This window comes from Calonectris borealis, chromosome 11, assembly GCF_964195595.1.
Source record: "Calonectris borealis chromosome 11, bCalBor7.hap1.2, whole genome shotgun sequence".
In the NCBI taxonomy this organism is placed as follows: Eukaryota; Metazoa; Chordata; class Aves; order Procellariiformes; family Procellariidae; genus Calonectris; species Calonectris borealis.
This window is the reverse complement of record NC_134322.1, coordinates 12,106,571-12,121,112: the sequence shown is the minus strand read 5'-3', so window position 1 is coordinate 12,121,112 and position 14,542 is coordinate 12,106,571. Positions and strand designations below refer to the sequence as shown.

At 34.6% G+C, this 14,542-nt stretch overlaps 1 protein-coding gene across 1 annotated transcript in view; it reads left to right on the top strand.

The window, feature by feature from the left end:
* Positions 1–714: 714 nt before the first annotated feature.
* Positions 715–14,542, top strand: part of FGF7 (fibroblast growth factor 7) — a 28,822-nt gene continuing 14,994 nt past the window's right edge. Inside the window, exon 1 of the mRNA XM_075159514.1 lies at positions 715–1,000. Within this exon, the coding sequence (XP_075015615.1) occupies positions 715–1,000 (286 nt within the window). The remainder of the gene's footprint in view (positions 1,001–14,542) is intronic.

The following is a 14,542-nucleotide window of genomic DNA, read 5'->3' as shown; positions in this document are numbered from 1 at the left end:
CTATTTCTATTAAAAACAATGAAAAGGGTAGGAATAAAAATACAGGGCTAAGACTATGAGGTCTGTTTTGAAATTTGAACTAGAAAAAAAAGTTATCTGATAGATTGTGCTAATAGTGAATATATAGGTATGAAGTAATCAGCAGAATTTTACCATGCATGAGAAAGTAGTTCAACTGAATCAATAAGGGATTTTTGGAAGGACTTAAAACTGAAGACAGAACTATATTTACAATCAGTTTAAATGTCTGTTTATGTAAAAGGTTGTGTGAGATATCTCTGTTGTATATACATTTGCATATTTTTTAAAATCAGCTTAGCATGTCATACATTTATGTATAGTACTTTTCATAATGTATCCTTGCACGTTTGTAACAACTGAGCATAAATACTTATACATGCACCTTTTCTCACAGATCTTTTACTTTCAGTGCAAGCAGCAAATTCAAGTAGTACAGAAGGTCACGACAACAAAGGTTTTTATAACTTGTGTCTTTAAAGGATATTCTGACTGAAGAGATATTTAAGAAGCTCTTCTATTTCGCCATTAACTATTAAGGAATAACGATCAGAATTCTAGAAGAGGGAACAATCTCATTTAAATGAATCTGTAACTCGTAAAGACAGAAGGCAGGTCGGTGACCTAAGAGCAACAGTCTACTTGAGATTTAGTTTTCATTATGTTGTTCATGAACACCCAGAACACTGCACTATAATGCACAAATGGATACTGACATGGATCCTGCCAATTTTGCTCTACAGATCATACTTTTACATTATCTTTCTAATGGGCACTATATCTTTAGCTTGCAATGACATGACTCCAGAGCAAATGGCTACAAATGTGAACTGTTCCAGCCCTGAGCGACATACCAGAAGCTATGATTATATGGAAGGGGGGGATGTAAGAGTGAGAAGACTTTTCTGTCGAACTCAGTGGTATATGAGGATTGATAAGCGAGGCAAAGTAAAAGGGACAAGAGAAGCAAACAACAACTACAGTAAGTAATATTTTTGCTTTTCCTATTTCTAAGTTTTTAGAAATTTACACATCATTGTTTCCTATTCCTTGCTTTATAGTAATTTCAAAAGAATTTTGTATAGTGTACTGACCATTGTATAAGACAAGTTTTCCAATTAATGCTACAGCACGACATTTGTTATTGATTTTGAAATGCGTCATTTTAAATACTACATTGTAGATCTGCTAATGTATTAGTTACAGCTGGTAACTATTAGCAAACAGAGAGCCTATTTTAACAAGTGAATTAAGGTTGTAAGTATGAAAATGTATAACCACAAACTCTGCTCATAAAATACTTATGAAACATTAAACCACATTTATATAGTCCACAAATTACCTAAAAGTTTGGTGTGTTTGAGTTAACAATTAAAACATATGCAATACTAGAAAGTTCAATGGAAAGAATTATGTAAACTGTCTTGCAAAATCTTTTAGATAGTTTGCCAAGCCAGGAACAAAATCTATTCTAGTTTCTGCAGTTCATTACTACAATGATCATGATGCTGAAAAAATATTCTCTCCCTTTTCTTCCAAAAACATGACTCATCTAGAGAGAATGGACATATAATATTTTGCAAAGCTGTACCAAATACATTTTTTGAACTGGCAAAAGAATTGTTGTACTAATCTGTATTTTTCACACAAATACCTATATCTCTTCCATTTACACTTGAAGGCATCAATATTGCAGTCACTATTTTTGCCACTTTGGTGTTCATGTTATTACAAATATATTGTTTATTTAGAGAAATATGACATCTACTTGAAAAGACATTACTTTATTAAGATACAACAGGAAAATACATAGGATTATATTGCATATTTCAAAACAAAATTGTAAGGAAAAGAGGCCAGGGACATGCTGGTGTACTGTTTATAATCAACTGAAAGGATAAATATATTTCCAAGGATTCTATTAAATACACTTTTAATGTAGGTTGTACATATTATTGTGCTTTTTGTAACAGCAGCAGCAAAAGAAATCAATAAATCAAACTTCAAGAACTCTTAGTGTGATTCAGCTTTGAACTGAAGTTGACTGCTTATTTCCTATAAGAACAGCACTTTTGCATGCTAAGCGCCTGGCTAGTGGGCTTCATAATTTATTTTTTCACTTCATGACTACATTAAGTGCTTGGCAACTTTCGTGGTTAAAACTTCATTGACTAATGTTACTGTTTCTTTTAAAATTTGTTTCCATATGTCTTCTTTTTTCCTACACTATTACGTAGTGAACAACCATATTCCTCTGAAAGACAACACATGGCCAGCAGCCAAATAAATTATTTGGTCCATATTCAGGAAGACTCCCATTGAGTTTCAGGAGGACATTGCTACAATAGAGATCCATAGGGCTAGTTTCAAAGTGAAACGTTGCTCCCACAAAAATCACTGGGAAAAACTGTTACTGACTGTTGAAATAGTTTCTTCTAAATTTTTGCAGATAAGCAAATACCTACTGTACCCAATTTTTTCTGTTAATATTTAGAAACACTTTAAAGAGATTATGACAGCGTATAGAGCTGAATAATTATATAAATTTGCTTTTCTTAGTCCCACAATGCTTAAGTAATTTAGCATTAGTAATTTAGCATTATTCCAAATTCAAGTAAAGGTTCTCGATTCTCTGCAGGATATCATGCTGCTGAAGTACACTAATGACACCCTGAAACATTCTGTAGTGAAACCATTAGAGAATATCAGCTCATCTTGTGCTGAAGGCAATCCATTTTCTTGTAGTTTTCTGAACACTTTATTAATATTTAGTGATGGTAACTAACTATTACAAATTACAGAAAGGCAACCTTGGGTCGTTAAACCCTTACATTTATATTGCAGTGAAAAAAATTTTGAATTCTTTTTCTGGTAAATGCAACAAACATCAGGAGAAAAAACAATCAATACTTGAATGGTTTATCTGGAAACTGATGTGTGCTATGATGAACTGTCTCCACGAAATTTAACAAGTATGTGGGAAGTCTCCCACCATCTTAAGTCTCTTGCTGTAGTTTATCTATTGTATACTAGGAAATAATATCCAAATGCTTTTGTTGGACAAATAGAATAGGGAAATATATACAAAGAGGACTGGAAAAATGTGAACACTGATAACTTGGATTTTCTGAGAAACTCAAAAAATTAGTATTGTAAAAAACTTCTTTTTTGTGATACCCTCTATTCAACAGAATATGTAAGAAGCCTTTTTGAAGATGTGTTTATGGCTCTATACTAAGATACCCATGAAGAAAATAATATGATATGAGGGGAAAAAAACAAAACAAAACCCTCCCAAAAAACCCACCTGGACTAATACACCTTCCCTAAGCAAAATTTTTAACAGAAGACTAAACAGGCTATTTTTATCCAGGGTCTCTGAAAAGCATCATTTTAAAATCATATCCATTTCAAAGATGTATTGATCTGAGTGTTCAAATATTCTTGTTCTATGATTTCCAGTTCTGAAAGTTAGGAAAAGGTAAATCAGACCTGTTTCTCAGGATGGAATCCCAGAACAGTTGCAGCCAAATTAAATCAATGGGTACGAAAAGTGTTGCTTCAAGAAGTATCTTCTTATTTGATCCTAATTTTCCACTTACATAGTAAATAAAAGGAATCCTCTTCCCTTTTGAATCACTAACATGTGCTACTAAAATGAAAACAAGAAAAAATTCATATTTTTAACTACCATAACTTAGCTTCATAAAGGAAGCTGCATTGTCAGTTTTGCAGACAGAATCAACTACTTGTTTTCAGCCCATGAATTGTGAAGCATGAATAATGTGAAGAGCAATCTTCACATTGAGAAATGTCTGTAGAATAACTTCATCATAACTTTGGCAAGTGCCAAAATTCACAGAGCTTCTCTCATCAGTTGAGACTATAAATCTAAGAATGCCAAGACAGTGAAGAATTAGGGTCTTTGTATTTCAAACTTCTCTAGTAAGTTACAGAATAAAATAGATATATACATCCTATGAAAGTAAGAGCAAAAAATAATGAAAGTGTGAAAATATCCTAAGATTTTAATTCAAAAGCCACTGTATTAAATGTATGTGGATTGAAATTCCATGACAAAATTAAATACTGAACCAAATCCTCACTCACCAATTGTAATTAATCTGCATTTATCACTCACTTGTTTCAAAACACATTAAAAGTTAACTGCTTAGTCCAAGAAATACATGTGTACTGTTTCAGTGAAAGTAAATTATTGAATCCTGTTTACAATAGTGATGACCTTCTAGGGTACCTGAAGAATATTATTCTGAGCATGTTTCAGAAAGCAGTAGAGCCTTCTGGTGGACATAAAGGTGATAACTCAAGAGTAAACTAAGCAAATCAGAGTACAGTGATCTTCAATAAACAGAGGAAATCATTTGGCACCTGACAGCTTTGCTTTCATTCTGAAAACTAAAAGGCAGAGTGAGAACTGAGTCTCACATATTGAAAAACTAAAGCAAGAATTAGGAAGCAGCCAAGAGATGAAAATCTGTCATTATTCAGAAAAATTTTTCTCTTTGACAATCACTTATTATACCTTGTCCAAGCCTAAACCATATGCTTTTTATTAAGAAATAAATTTTGTATCTTGTTCATGTAAAATAATCTAAGTGGGCACACAAAGCAGACTTTTTGAATTCATGATTGTAAAAAGTGAGAGCGACTGAACAAATCTTGGAGAAAATATGGCAATTCGTTAACTCTTCATCTTTCATAGAAAATAAATCTCTCCTTATTACTGCTTACTCCTCCTTTCATTTCAGTTTGTGTTTATGAATTTTGCCAGATTTTATTTGATTTTGTTCAGAAAACAATGCAGCAAAAATCAGAGTTTATTTTGACTCTATCCAAGAGGATTTACAACTATGACTGGATGATGCTTTAGGACTTTCCACGCTCTGTTGCCTTTGGAATCTCATTTTAAAGACTTCAAAGGGTCTCTTAGTTACTAGAAAAGCCTTCCCGGAACCTGAATCCTAAGATGTCTGATCCTATCATATTCCATGTGTGCTCTAAAACCAGAAAGTGCCTATTTCCTCTTCTTTTCAGTGGATAAAGCGAACCAAAAAAGGTAAAAAAAAAAAGAAAAGATAGTCTAGTGAGATCTTGGCACAAAATGGCTGAAATCTTGATTAAAATTTTTATCTTGGAAAACTACTTCTATTTTGAAAAAAATCCAACAAATCACAGTTTTCAGCAATATTAAATGAACTCAGTTTTGTTCAAACCTAAACCTTAACTGATGACAAAACACAATTTATACACACCTTAGTGGTTAAATACTCAAACTTGCTCAGAAATCAAAATTAATTCCAATAGCATTTTATATATGCTTCTTACGGTAAAACAAATGTTGGACTATGTATGCTGTGCCACTATATAAATTTTAATTCTGTTGCTTAAATAGATATTACACAGAGGAGCAAGAAGATTCAGTATCTGAAAATGAGATATTTCAAGGCAGGTATTGATGTACCAGATTCAGTGAAGGGTTATGTGTGTTCCAAACAAACAGAAAGTCTTCGCACCGGCATTCTTGACTTTTTCAAGAGGTTGTTGGTTCAGCCAATACGTTGGCATCAGGAGAAGACAAACCTTCACTAATGTGAAAGTGCTTTTGCTTCACTTCAGTACTCTGGTAATCTTTTCAAGACACACAGATTTAATTTAAATGGCAATATATGTGTATCCTCTCAAAACTTAGTCTACAGTGCCAAAGATGACTTTTTCTCTTACAGTGATTAATCAGATCTAAATATAACAGCTTTCCCTGCTCCCTCTCTAGCTCTTTGTCTAGCACTGGTGGCACATACCACCCCTCAAGTTTCAACCAGCAGAAGAGACTCCATGCCTATACCGTAGCACAAATCCCAGCTTTTCACCATCAACTGCTGATGAAGATGGGTTTTAGCAAAGATGCAAATAACAGAAGCAGCTGAGTTATGCCTATCTTACAGCTTCTGTTGACTTTTCCAATAAGAGTACCCTTCGGGGGAAGTGAGGAGAAGAAAGGAGGGAGTAAAGTATTGAACCATTGCAGCAAGATTCCTCAGATCTCACATATCAATGTCCAGATCAGTGCTCAACTGACACAGTATGACGGGGGGGCCACAAAATACAATTAAAACTGTTCATCACTTCTGGATTTACCTCCTGAATCTTCATCACCTTGTCTACCCCATGGTATTTACCAGCTGAAAAATATGTGTAAAGTCAGAACGGTGGCAGTTTATACTCACTTTCTTCTCACCTTGAACACAAAGTGATTGCATAAGCTCTGTGAGGGAGAATCAAACCTCTGGGCTCAGGCACAGGCAGCAGCTTCACAGGCTAACACACACCAACAGGGCTATGTCTGCCTGTGTGTGCTTCAAAACTGGGGTATGAGCTAAATTCAGTGTGAGCAGTGAAAAACGTCTAAGCTGAATCTATACACATTGTGCTTAAACATTCATCTGACCTTGATACACCTTTGTAATTCAGCTGTGACTTGGCAGTTTTTCTGAATCTCTCAATATTGAGATTTATCAGAAAAGAGAAATGTTACATTTTTATGGAACCATCAATCAAGTTTAGCAGCCAACTGCAGAAGCAGTTACAGGATACATTTAAAAAGATAAATTGCAGCCTCTTCTCCCCCACAGCTTTTTCCCCCCCATTGTTTACAATTTCTGAATGTACAAAAAGTTCAGTATTGTATCATTAAGCATGTTATTGTTCCATCCTGAAGAAAATGTGCTGAAGTGGCCCTGACCTGAGACTCAAGAGACTTGAGGCTAATCCAAACTTCTAAGCAATTTGCTTACAGACTTTAGGAAAATTCTTCAAACTCTCTGTGCCTCTATGAAAAAGAATTATTCTCCTCTGTGTAAAGATCTTTAAAAAATATTAGTGAAAAACCTACAAAAGAATTACATGTTAATGTTATAGATATTAAATACCTTTATTATAGAATATTAATTGACTAATAGAACATTAACTAAAATAACTGAAGTCAGTAGCTAGACAGAAAAACACAGAGCTCAGATGAATCTTGAGGAAGCAATTTTCCATACAGGCAAGTAGAATTCGGTAGAAAATTTAATTCCTTATACAGTCAGTCTTGCAAAACAAAACCAAAATCCAGATATCTCCCTTCACATCTTCCAGCTTTCTGTATTGAGTAGCTGAAAGTGATTTTTTTAGATTTCTAGGATCCTGGAGTACAGAACAAAGCTGGTTTTCTCCTCCATCTTCCTTAAAGCTCAGGAAGACCAAGACACCCTACAGCATATAATTATACTGTTCCATACTAGAAGATGCATCAAGTAGTAGTATATTTTGGAACACTTTCCTCATCAAAACAGAATAAGTTTAGGCAAATGAAGGCTGTTACTCTTCTTGGGTGGCACACTGCTTTCATTGCATAATTGACTGTCTATGACTATATTTGGCAACTGTATTTCAATTGTCTTTTTTGACCTTTGGCTTTATTTTTAATTTTTAATTCTGGATATGAGCTGACGGAAAGGTCAAGTTAGCCTTCTGGTGTATGTAATTTAGAAACATTATTAAGAAAAAGTTAACAGTGAAAATTCCTATGGCAATAACATAATAGAGGTTAACAATCATAGCACTGAATTGTCACACTTTAAAACTTTCATAACACATGACATCATTTATACAAATGGAAAAAATTCTTTGTAACAATTGGTGCTGAAAAGTTGGAAGTGGATATTCACAGACATGGCCCACAACTTCATGAAAACACACCAAAAAAGCAATACAAATACCAATGCAATCAATACACTCTCTTGACTATTATTTAGCTTTTGAATCAAAGAAAAAAAAAATGAGGATTAAATTGTAATGGGATTTTTTTTTACAGTATTCACACACTGCCTACGACATGAATCTAGTACCTGCACAGTTTATCAACAGAAGACTACAATATTCTAAACATGCTGAATCAGACGATCAGACAGGTAAATCCCAGTTAACATCAGCAAAGCTATGTCAATTTATTCCAACTGAGCATTTGCTCTTTTAAAGTTATAGTGGGAATCTGACAATTCAAAAACAGGATGAAATTATTAAAAAGCCTAGATATTCTGTTAAAAACACTGAATTTTTCCTTCAGTATGCAATCTTTCAAAATTAAGCACAGTCAGAACATTGATAGATCAATGCAAAACTATAAATGAAAATACAGAAAACATGACCATTTCATAGTATTTATAACCACAATATCTTCAACAGGGAGTAAAAAACACCACTCATCTTCATCACTGCAATCAAAACACTTTTCCAATACCCCCATTACCTGTGGGGCTTTTTGAAGGAGTTTCCTAGCGTTACTACTTCAACCTTTAATAGCATGCCTTACCTTACTTCCATTTTTGGTAAGCTGCCTTGCTTTCTTTTAAACGTGTTAATAGACACTGGGAGGTGCTATAGACTATAAAAAGAAGCCGATCAGACTTGTCCTTGGCCATTTTGGTACCTTGAAATTTTGTTATTTGTCAAACTAGAAGGTAATGTATTTCAAAACCGAAAAAACCCCACCTCTTAACAAGAAGCATATTTTCATTAATAATCTGTGCTAATTTTGTAAGTTTTTATTATGACCTTTAAATGTCAAGTGGGATTTAATATTTCAAACAGAAATAACTGATTACAGAACAAAAAAAAGTAAATAGAGAAGTTTATTACTGTTAAAGACAGAAATTATTATAGGTGAACATACATATTATCTAGAGCTGAAGATATTAGGAGGGAAAAAAAAAATCACAAACATCAAATTTTGAAAAGGTTGCATGTGATCTGTGCTGAAGTCCCAGAGCTGCTGAGGTGAACTGGTTCTGTGGGCTGTTTGTATGCACAGCTGTAAGCAATGTAGTGGCAAATGTGAAGTTTTAGATGCTTGTCAGGTGTGTGGAAATGCTCACTACAACAGCTTTCTGGCTTCTTGCATAACACATGCACAACATTGCATTATGATGACAGATTTGCCCTTTGAGTGGTCTACATGACCTCTAAGAGTGGCAATGTTCAGGCTCTCTAGCTAGCCACTAAGCAGATGAATTTGGGAGAAAACATGGATTTAGCTAAGTCAAGGGAAGAAGGCAGTACAGAGTGGGGAATGGACTGATTCCATCCAGTGCTTGTGTAGCTTCTGCAGCAAAGGCCTTGTGAAAACAAGAGTTGTACTCCCTGACAGAAACTCTGAAGTAAAATAGAAAGGATAACTGAATCCTAGAGAGTGCAGTCAGTACTAGTACAATTGGAAAGTGCAACTTTCACCAGCAAAAGCAATTTCAATTCCACCATGCTAATTTATTTCCTTTGGAATAGTCCATGCAGCTTAGAGACTGCACATAATATCATCTGTGCAAGATGATACAAAGAAATCCAAGCAGTTCTTGGGTGCTTATTGGTGAGATTTTACAAGGATCTAGGAAACTAGTTATGTAAATCCAGCACATAATGATTCAAATAATGAGACTTGCTTGTTAGGGCCACCTTGCAACAAGAGACAGATTTACGCTGTGGGAAAGGCCAGTACAAGATCTTCCTCAGTAGCAGTCCTTTATGTTTGCTTATGTGGGGAAACTGCACCTGAGAAGCCTTGAAGTCATCACAGCCACATCACTTTCCAATGCTACAGCAAAAAATTGTAATACTACCTTTACATAAGGACAGGGACAAATACCTGTGCCCAAGGTGGGATTCATTGCAATTGAATTCCCCACCCAACACTGTTGCTTGTATTAGTTTAGCACCATCTTACCAGTACCATGCTATAACATAGTACAAAAAGAAATCTCTGCCATGTACTAAGCACATCTCTGACAACATATGAACTGCAAGCATGACAAATACTCAAACAGTACTCTGCCTACAAATGTTGTTACTAATCAAAAACTAAATTGGATATAACTTCAAGAGGCTATTTTCAAACTAACTGGCGACAAAAAGCCATTCTTCCAATTAAAGTAAGCTCCATTCTTCTAACTGAACCTTCTTTACTGAGCATGGAGATCCTGGTCAGTATTTCCAACAAAGACTGAAAACCAAAACCAAATAAAAAGGCACATCATTTCTAGGGCAAGCAAGTTTTAGAGCACTCTAAAACCTTTTATACAGGTCAGAAAAAAGAAGGAAACTTTCTTATACCTTATGTCCAAATTATGATTCTAAAAAGACCATTCATCCACTCAGGAAAAAAATACTACCACCTACCTCATCAGGTAAGAGCCAACATAAGAAACATCGAGAAAACCACAGGGGGAAAAACATGGAGAGCCTCTTCGTGGTAAGGAACCCTCCTCTCTCGCTGCTGGCCAGCTACAAGAGGCTGGCTGTGCCCTCCTTCCTCCCACGCAGTAGTGTAATCAGCTACACAGGTGTTTTGAGCCTCTTGCTCTCTTTTACATCCTGCCACCCCTACAGTACTGGTACTGTGTTTTAGAGTGCTGAGCATTGAACTAACAAATATTAACTACAAACTCCAACACCAGTTCACCCAAATACATAGGAAAACCTACCTTACTGTCTGAGCATCTGTTTCAGAAGTCAGGAAGGAAGTTTTCTTACCAAGGCTGTAAAAGACAAAGAGTCTGGCATATTTTCCTACCTTACTAACAGTGTAACAGCCATGTATTTGGGTGAATTGGTATCGGAGTTTGTAGTTAATATTTATTAGTTCAAAGGAAACCAAATGTTACATGAATTTTGAGAGTAGCCTTAGGAGAGTCTGCTCAAATTATAAAGTAAATGGCAAGAGTCCTAGGCCACTTATACTTGTCCCTTTAAATGCCTCTTAAGTTGAGCAATGAAAATAATACAGCTATTAATAAAACCATTCTTTTAAATTATTATACACCAATTTCAATCACAATGTTCAAATTAGCAAACTGGTGCTCAGGCTACTTGATTATAAATACCAAACTAAAATTACTTAATATGCCTTCATTTGTGACTGCATCTTTGTGTGACTTGGGAAATTCAGTCTATATTACTGAAAATAACTGTCATGCAACAAAATTAAAGAAGAAAAAAAAAGATTACCACATCTTTCTAGGAAACTATTACCACATCTTTCAAGGAAATCATGCTCTGTTAATTTTTTTAGCTAAGTAATCCAGTGTTTTGAATTTGAATTAATCTATTTTAATCATATTGTTCTAGGACACGTTCTGAATTATTTAATGAGAATTTCTGAAATGGCACTTTCATCCAGAAGAAACGTTGGAAGCAAAACCGGTCTATACAAAAATCATAAAACTAGCATTAGACCAAACTAGACCAAAAGCAGAATTTTTCAGGTGATTCACAACATATGAGGCATAAACCGCCTAATTTAATAAGGTGGTGAACAGCCTAGCTCCAATCCAACCAGATTATTAAGAGAACGTGATGAGTTCCAATGGTTATATCATTTAAGCAGAAAATGATCTAGTGATAGAAGATATATTTATCACAATTATTGTGAGAAATTATTGGAGAAATTAGTTAGAACTCTCTAACATCTGGAATGTAATAAATACCTATCTTTGCCAAAATAAGACTAAATACTAATCCCACTTTTTCTTCTTACATAACAAAATATTTCATAAACACAGGTAGGTATTCTGTACATTATCCTTTTCAGATAGGATCTGTAGACAACCCAGAGACAATTTTCTAAAAGTGCTGACAAGTACTCAAGGGACATTTCAAGTTACATTTCAAAAATCAATACTTAAGGCTAAACCACATAGCATATACATGGTACTTACATTTCTAAATCACTTCAGATGATATTTTAAAAAATGTGCAAGCAGCCACTGTTATGCAACTGTGTGAGACAAAATAAATAATAGAACCCATATTTCCCGACTGTCTCCTAATCACTTGCAAGTGATCATCTTGTATCCATAAGATACACAATTTTTTTTCCTGCTAGGGCTAAATTAAAATGTATGACTGCCATTACAAAAATCTCCCTCTTCACATTAGCTGTTCATTTTTTTCTGTCTGTGACACGATTTTGTTTGGGATATCCTTATCTTTATATAAGAATATTTATCAGACATTAGTTTTGTACAAATTGCACTTGAAAGTAATCATGCTTATTTCCCCAAGCAATTAACTACATGAATTCCAAAACTAGAATGTATTCTAACCTCACTGTAGGTGATGCAGGAAAATGCAGGATATTTCTGCCTGTATCAGCCTGTAAATACTGAAGATTTTGGATCAGAACTTATTATATTGTCTTCTCGTTCATACTTTAACAATGCAGTTATGGATACTTTCAGTTGAACTCAGCTCAGCAAAGTAGAATTGCTAGTTATAGTCCCTGTTTCATGAGTTTACTCTTTTCCGGCTCCAGACCCAACACAGTGGGATGATTTCTTTCTTTGTTTTCCTCTTAACAGTTATCTGGCAGCTGCATTCCAGACTAGCTTCCGTTAGTGGATCCCTAAAGAATTATATATAATCATCTATTGTAATCACATGCGCTGCAATTTAGCTCACAGGTGGTATTGTACAAAGAAGTCTGATTTGAGCCCTGTTAGACTGTGCCATACTTATTTCATTAACATAGATTTCTACATGAAAAAATATATTTCTTTCTCTGTGTGCATGGTATTTGATTGAAATACATTCTCAACAACACAGAGATGTAATCAAGATGAGAAAGTAATCGTTGAAAAGTACAGCATTAGCTTTTTTCAACATACAGACAAAATATGGCTGTTCTATTCATATAGACTTACTGATGAACTATAGAGAACTATTGTTAATAGTCTAAATGGTTGCTGTTGAAAGTAAAAAATATTGCACAGCTGTGGAGGAGTTAAGTTACTGACTAGTGGAAAAGCTATCTAACCCTGTGATTCATTAGGAAAAGTTTGCTCAAGAGTTGAAAGACCCATATTAGGAAAGAGACAAATATATGCCATTTGTAAAAGCCTGGCTCTACTGAAATCAGTAAGAGTTTTGTTACTGATGCCTATCAATGGCTTGAGGAGTTAATTTAAAAAGATGCCAAATAATAACTATTACTTCTGCAAATCCACATGCTTTTACTTTAAGATATGGTTTCATAACATTGGTAATACAGACTGGGCATACAAAAAAATGAAATTCCTGTTCCACCATTAATCTCTTCCTGACTTTCAAGTCAGAATGACTTATCTGTATCTTACCAACATCTATCTAGGAGTAATGTTGCTATCTCTATTTATTCTACTCAAGATATGGGCTTAAGAGCGCAGTATACCAGAATATGCCCAATTTAGGATATTCAACTTGAAAAATAGTTAGCTATTACTTTTCAAATATATGTGCAAATTTATATTTCTGTAGGAAAGATCTAAATGGAAGTTTATTCTAAGTTTTTTGGAGTTATATTAAAACCACAGATCCACATTTCTATACTGAGTAGAAACTGATTGCATTATTTATACTGAATATATATTTAATAGTAGAAATAGAATCTATTTTTGTAAAATTTTTTCTACCATATAACATTTGCATTCACATATGAATCAAGAATACATTGATAGTCATGGAGGAATTGAGGTGGCACAAAAAGACCAAGTTAAAAGAACAGCAGAAGCACTTTGTTTCGTTTTGTGTGGTAAAAAACAATCGTCTTCTCAGTCAACTTTGATACTTTTTCTCCAGCTCCTTGTTGCAATACAGCTGAAGTCACAAATATTTTACGCAAAGAAAGAAAAGTTTTTTCACTACTTTAAGTGCTTGGAATAGCCATAATTGTTTCAGCCAGACCAAAAAGCATAGCAAATTCTTTACCAAGAACAGGTTTTTGTATATATTTTAGAACATACAACTATGGGTACAGCCAAGCTCTGTGCTGCTGTAACTTCATGGTCTTCAAGGCAGTTCTAAAATTTTCTGCTGAGTTCAATGTTACACCGTAACTTTTCTTTAACTTTTATGTTACAAACACTAGGCGAGAACAGTACCATAAGGAGTAGAAATGATCATAAATACAATGCAGAATCAAAAAAGGCCTGCAAATCACAAAATTGAGTCTGCCAATCACAAAATTATACAAGCTTGATGCAAATCCTCCACAAAATAAAAATGTAAGAGCTGCAAAGCCTTTATTTGCACATGTAGCTTCTGCTACCCAGCCCATAGTCTCATATTAAAACCCCACTAACCTTTACCTGAGTCCTCTAGCTCTATGAACTTATGGAAGAAATCTCTACCATGCTACTCTGTTTCCTTACAGAGAACATTTTACTCTTTCCTGTTTGAACAAGGTCCTTGTTTAAGCCCATTAGCTGAAATGCATGTTTTCAAACAACTACAAATCACAGACCAGCTGTTTTCCAGATTTTAAAGGGGTCCATATATTCTGCTACAGATTGCTTATGTATTACTTCTATGGAGCTCATCAAAACTTCATGACACCAATACATACAAAAGCAAAATAAGAATTATGCGAATTGTAGCAGGGAAATTGAAAAGTGAAGCATTCCCAAAGGCCCCTGTCTGAAGCTGTTATCAAATGCTTGAG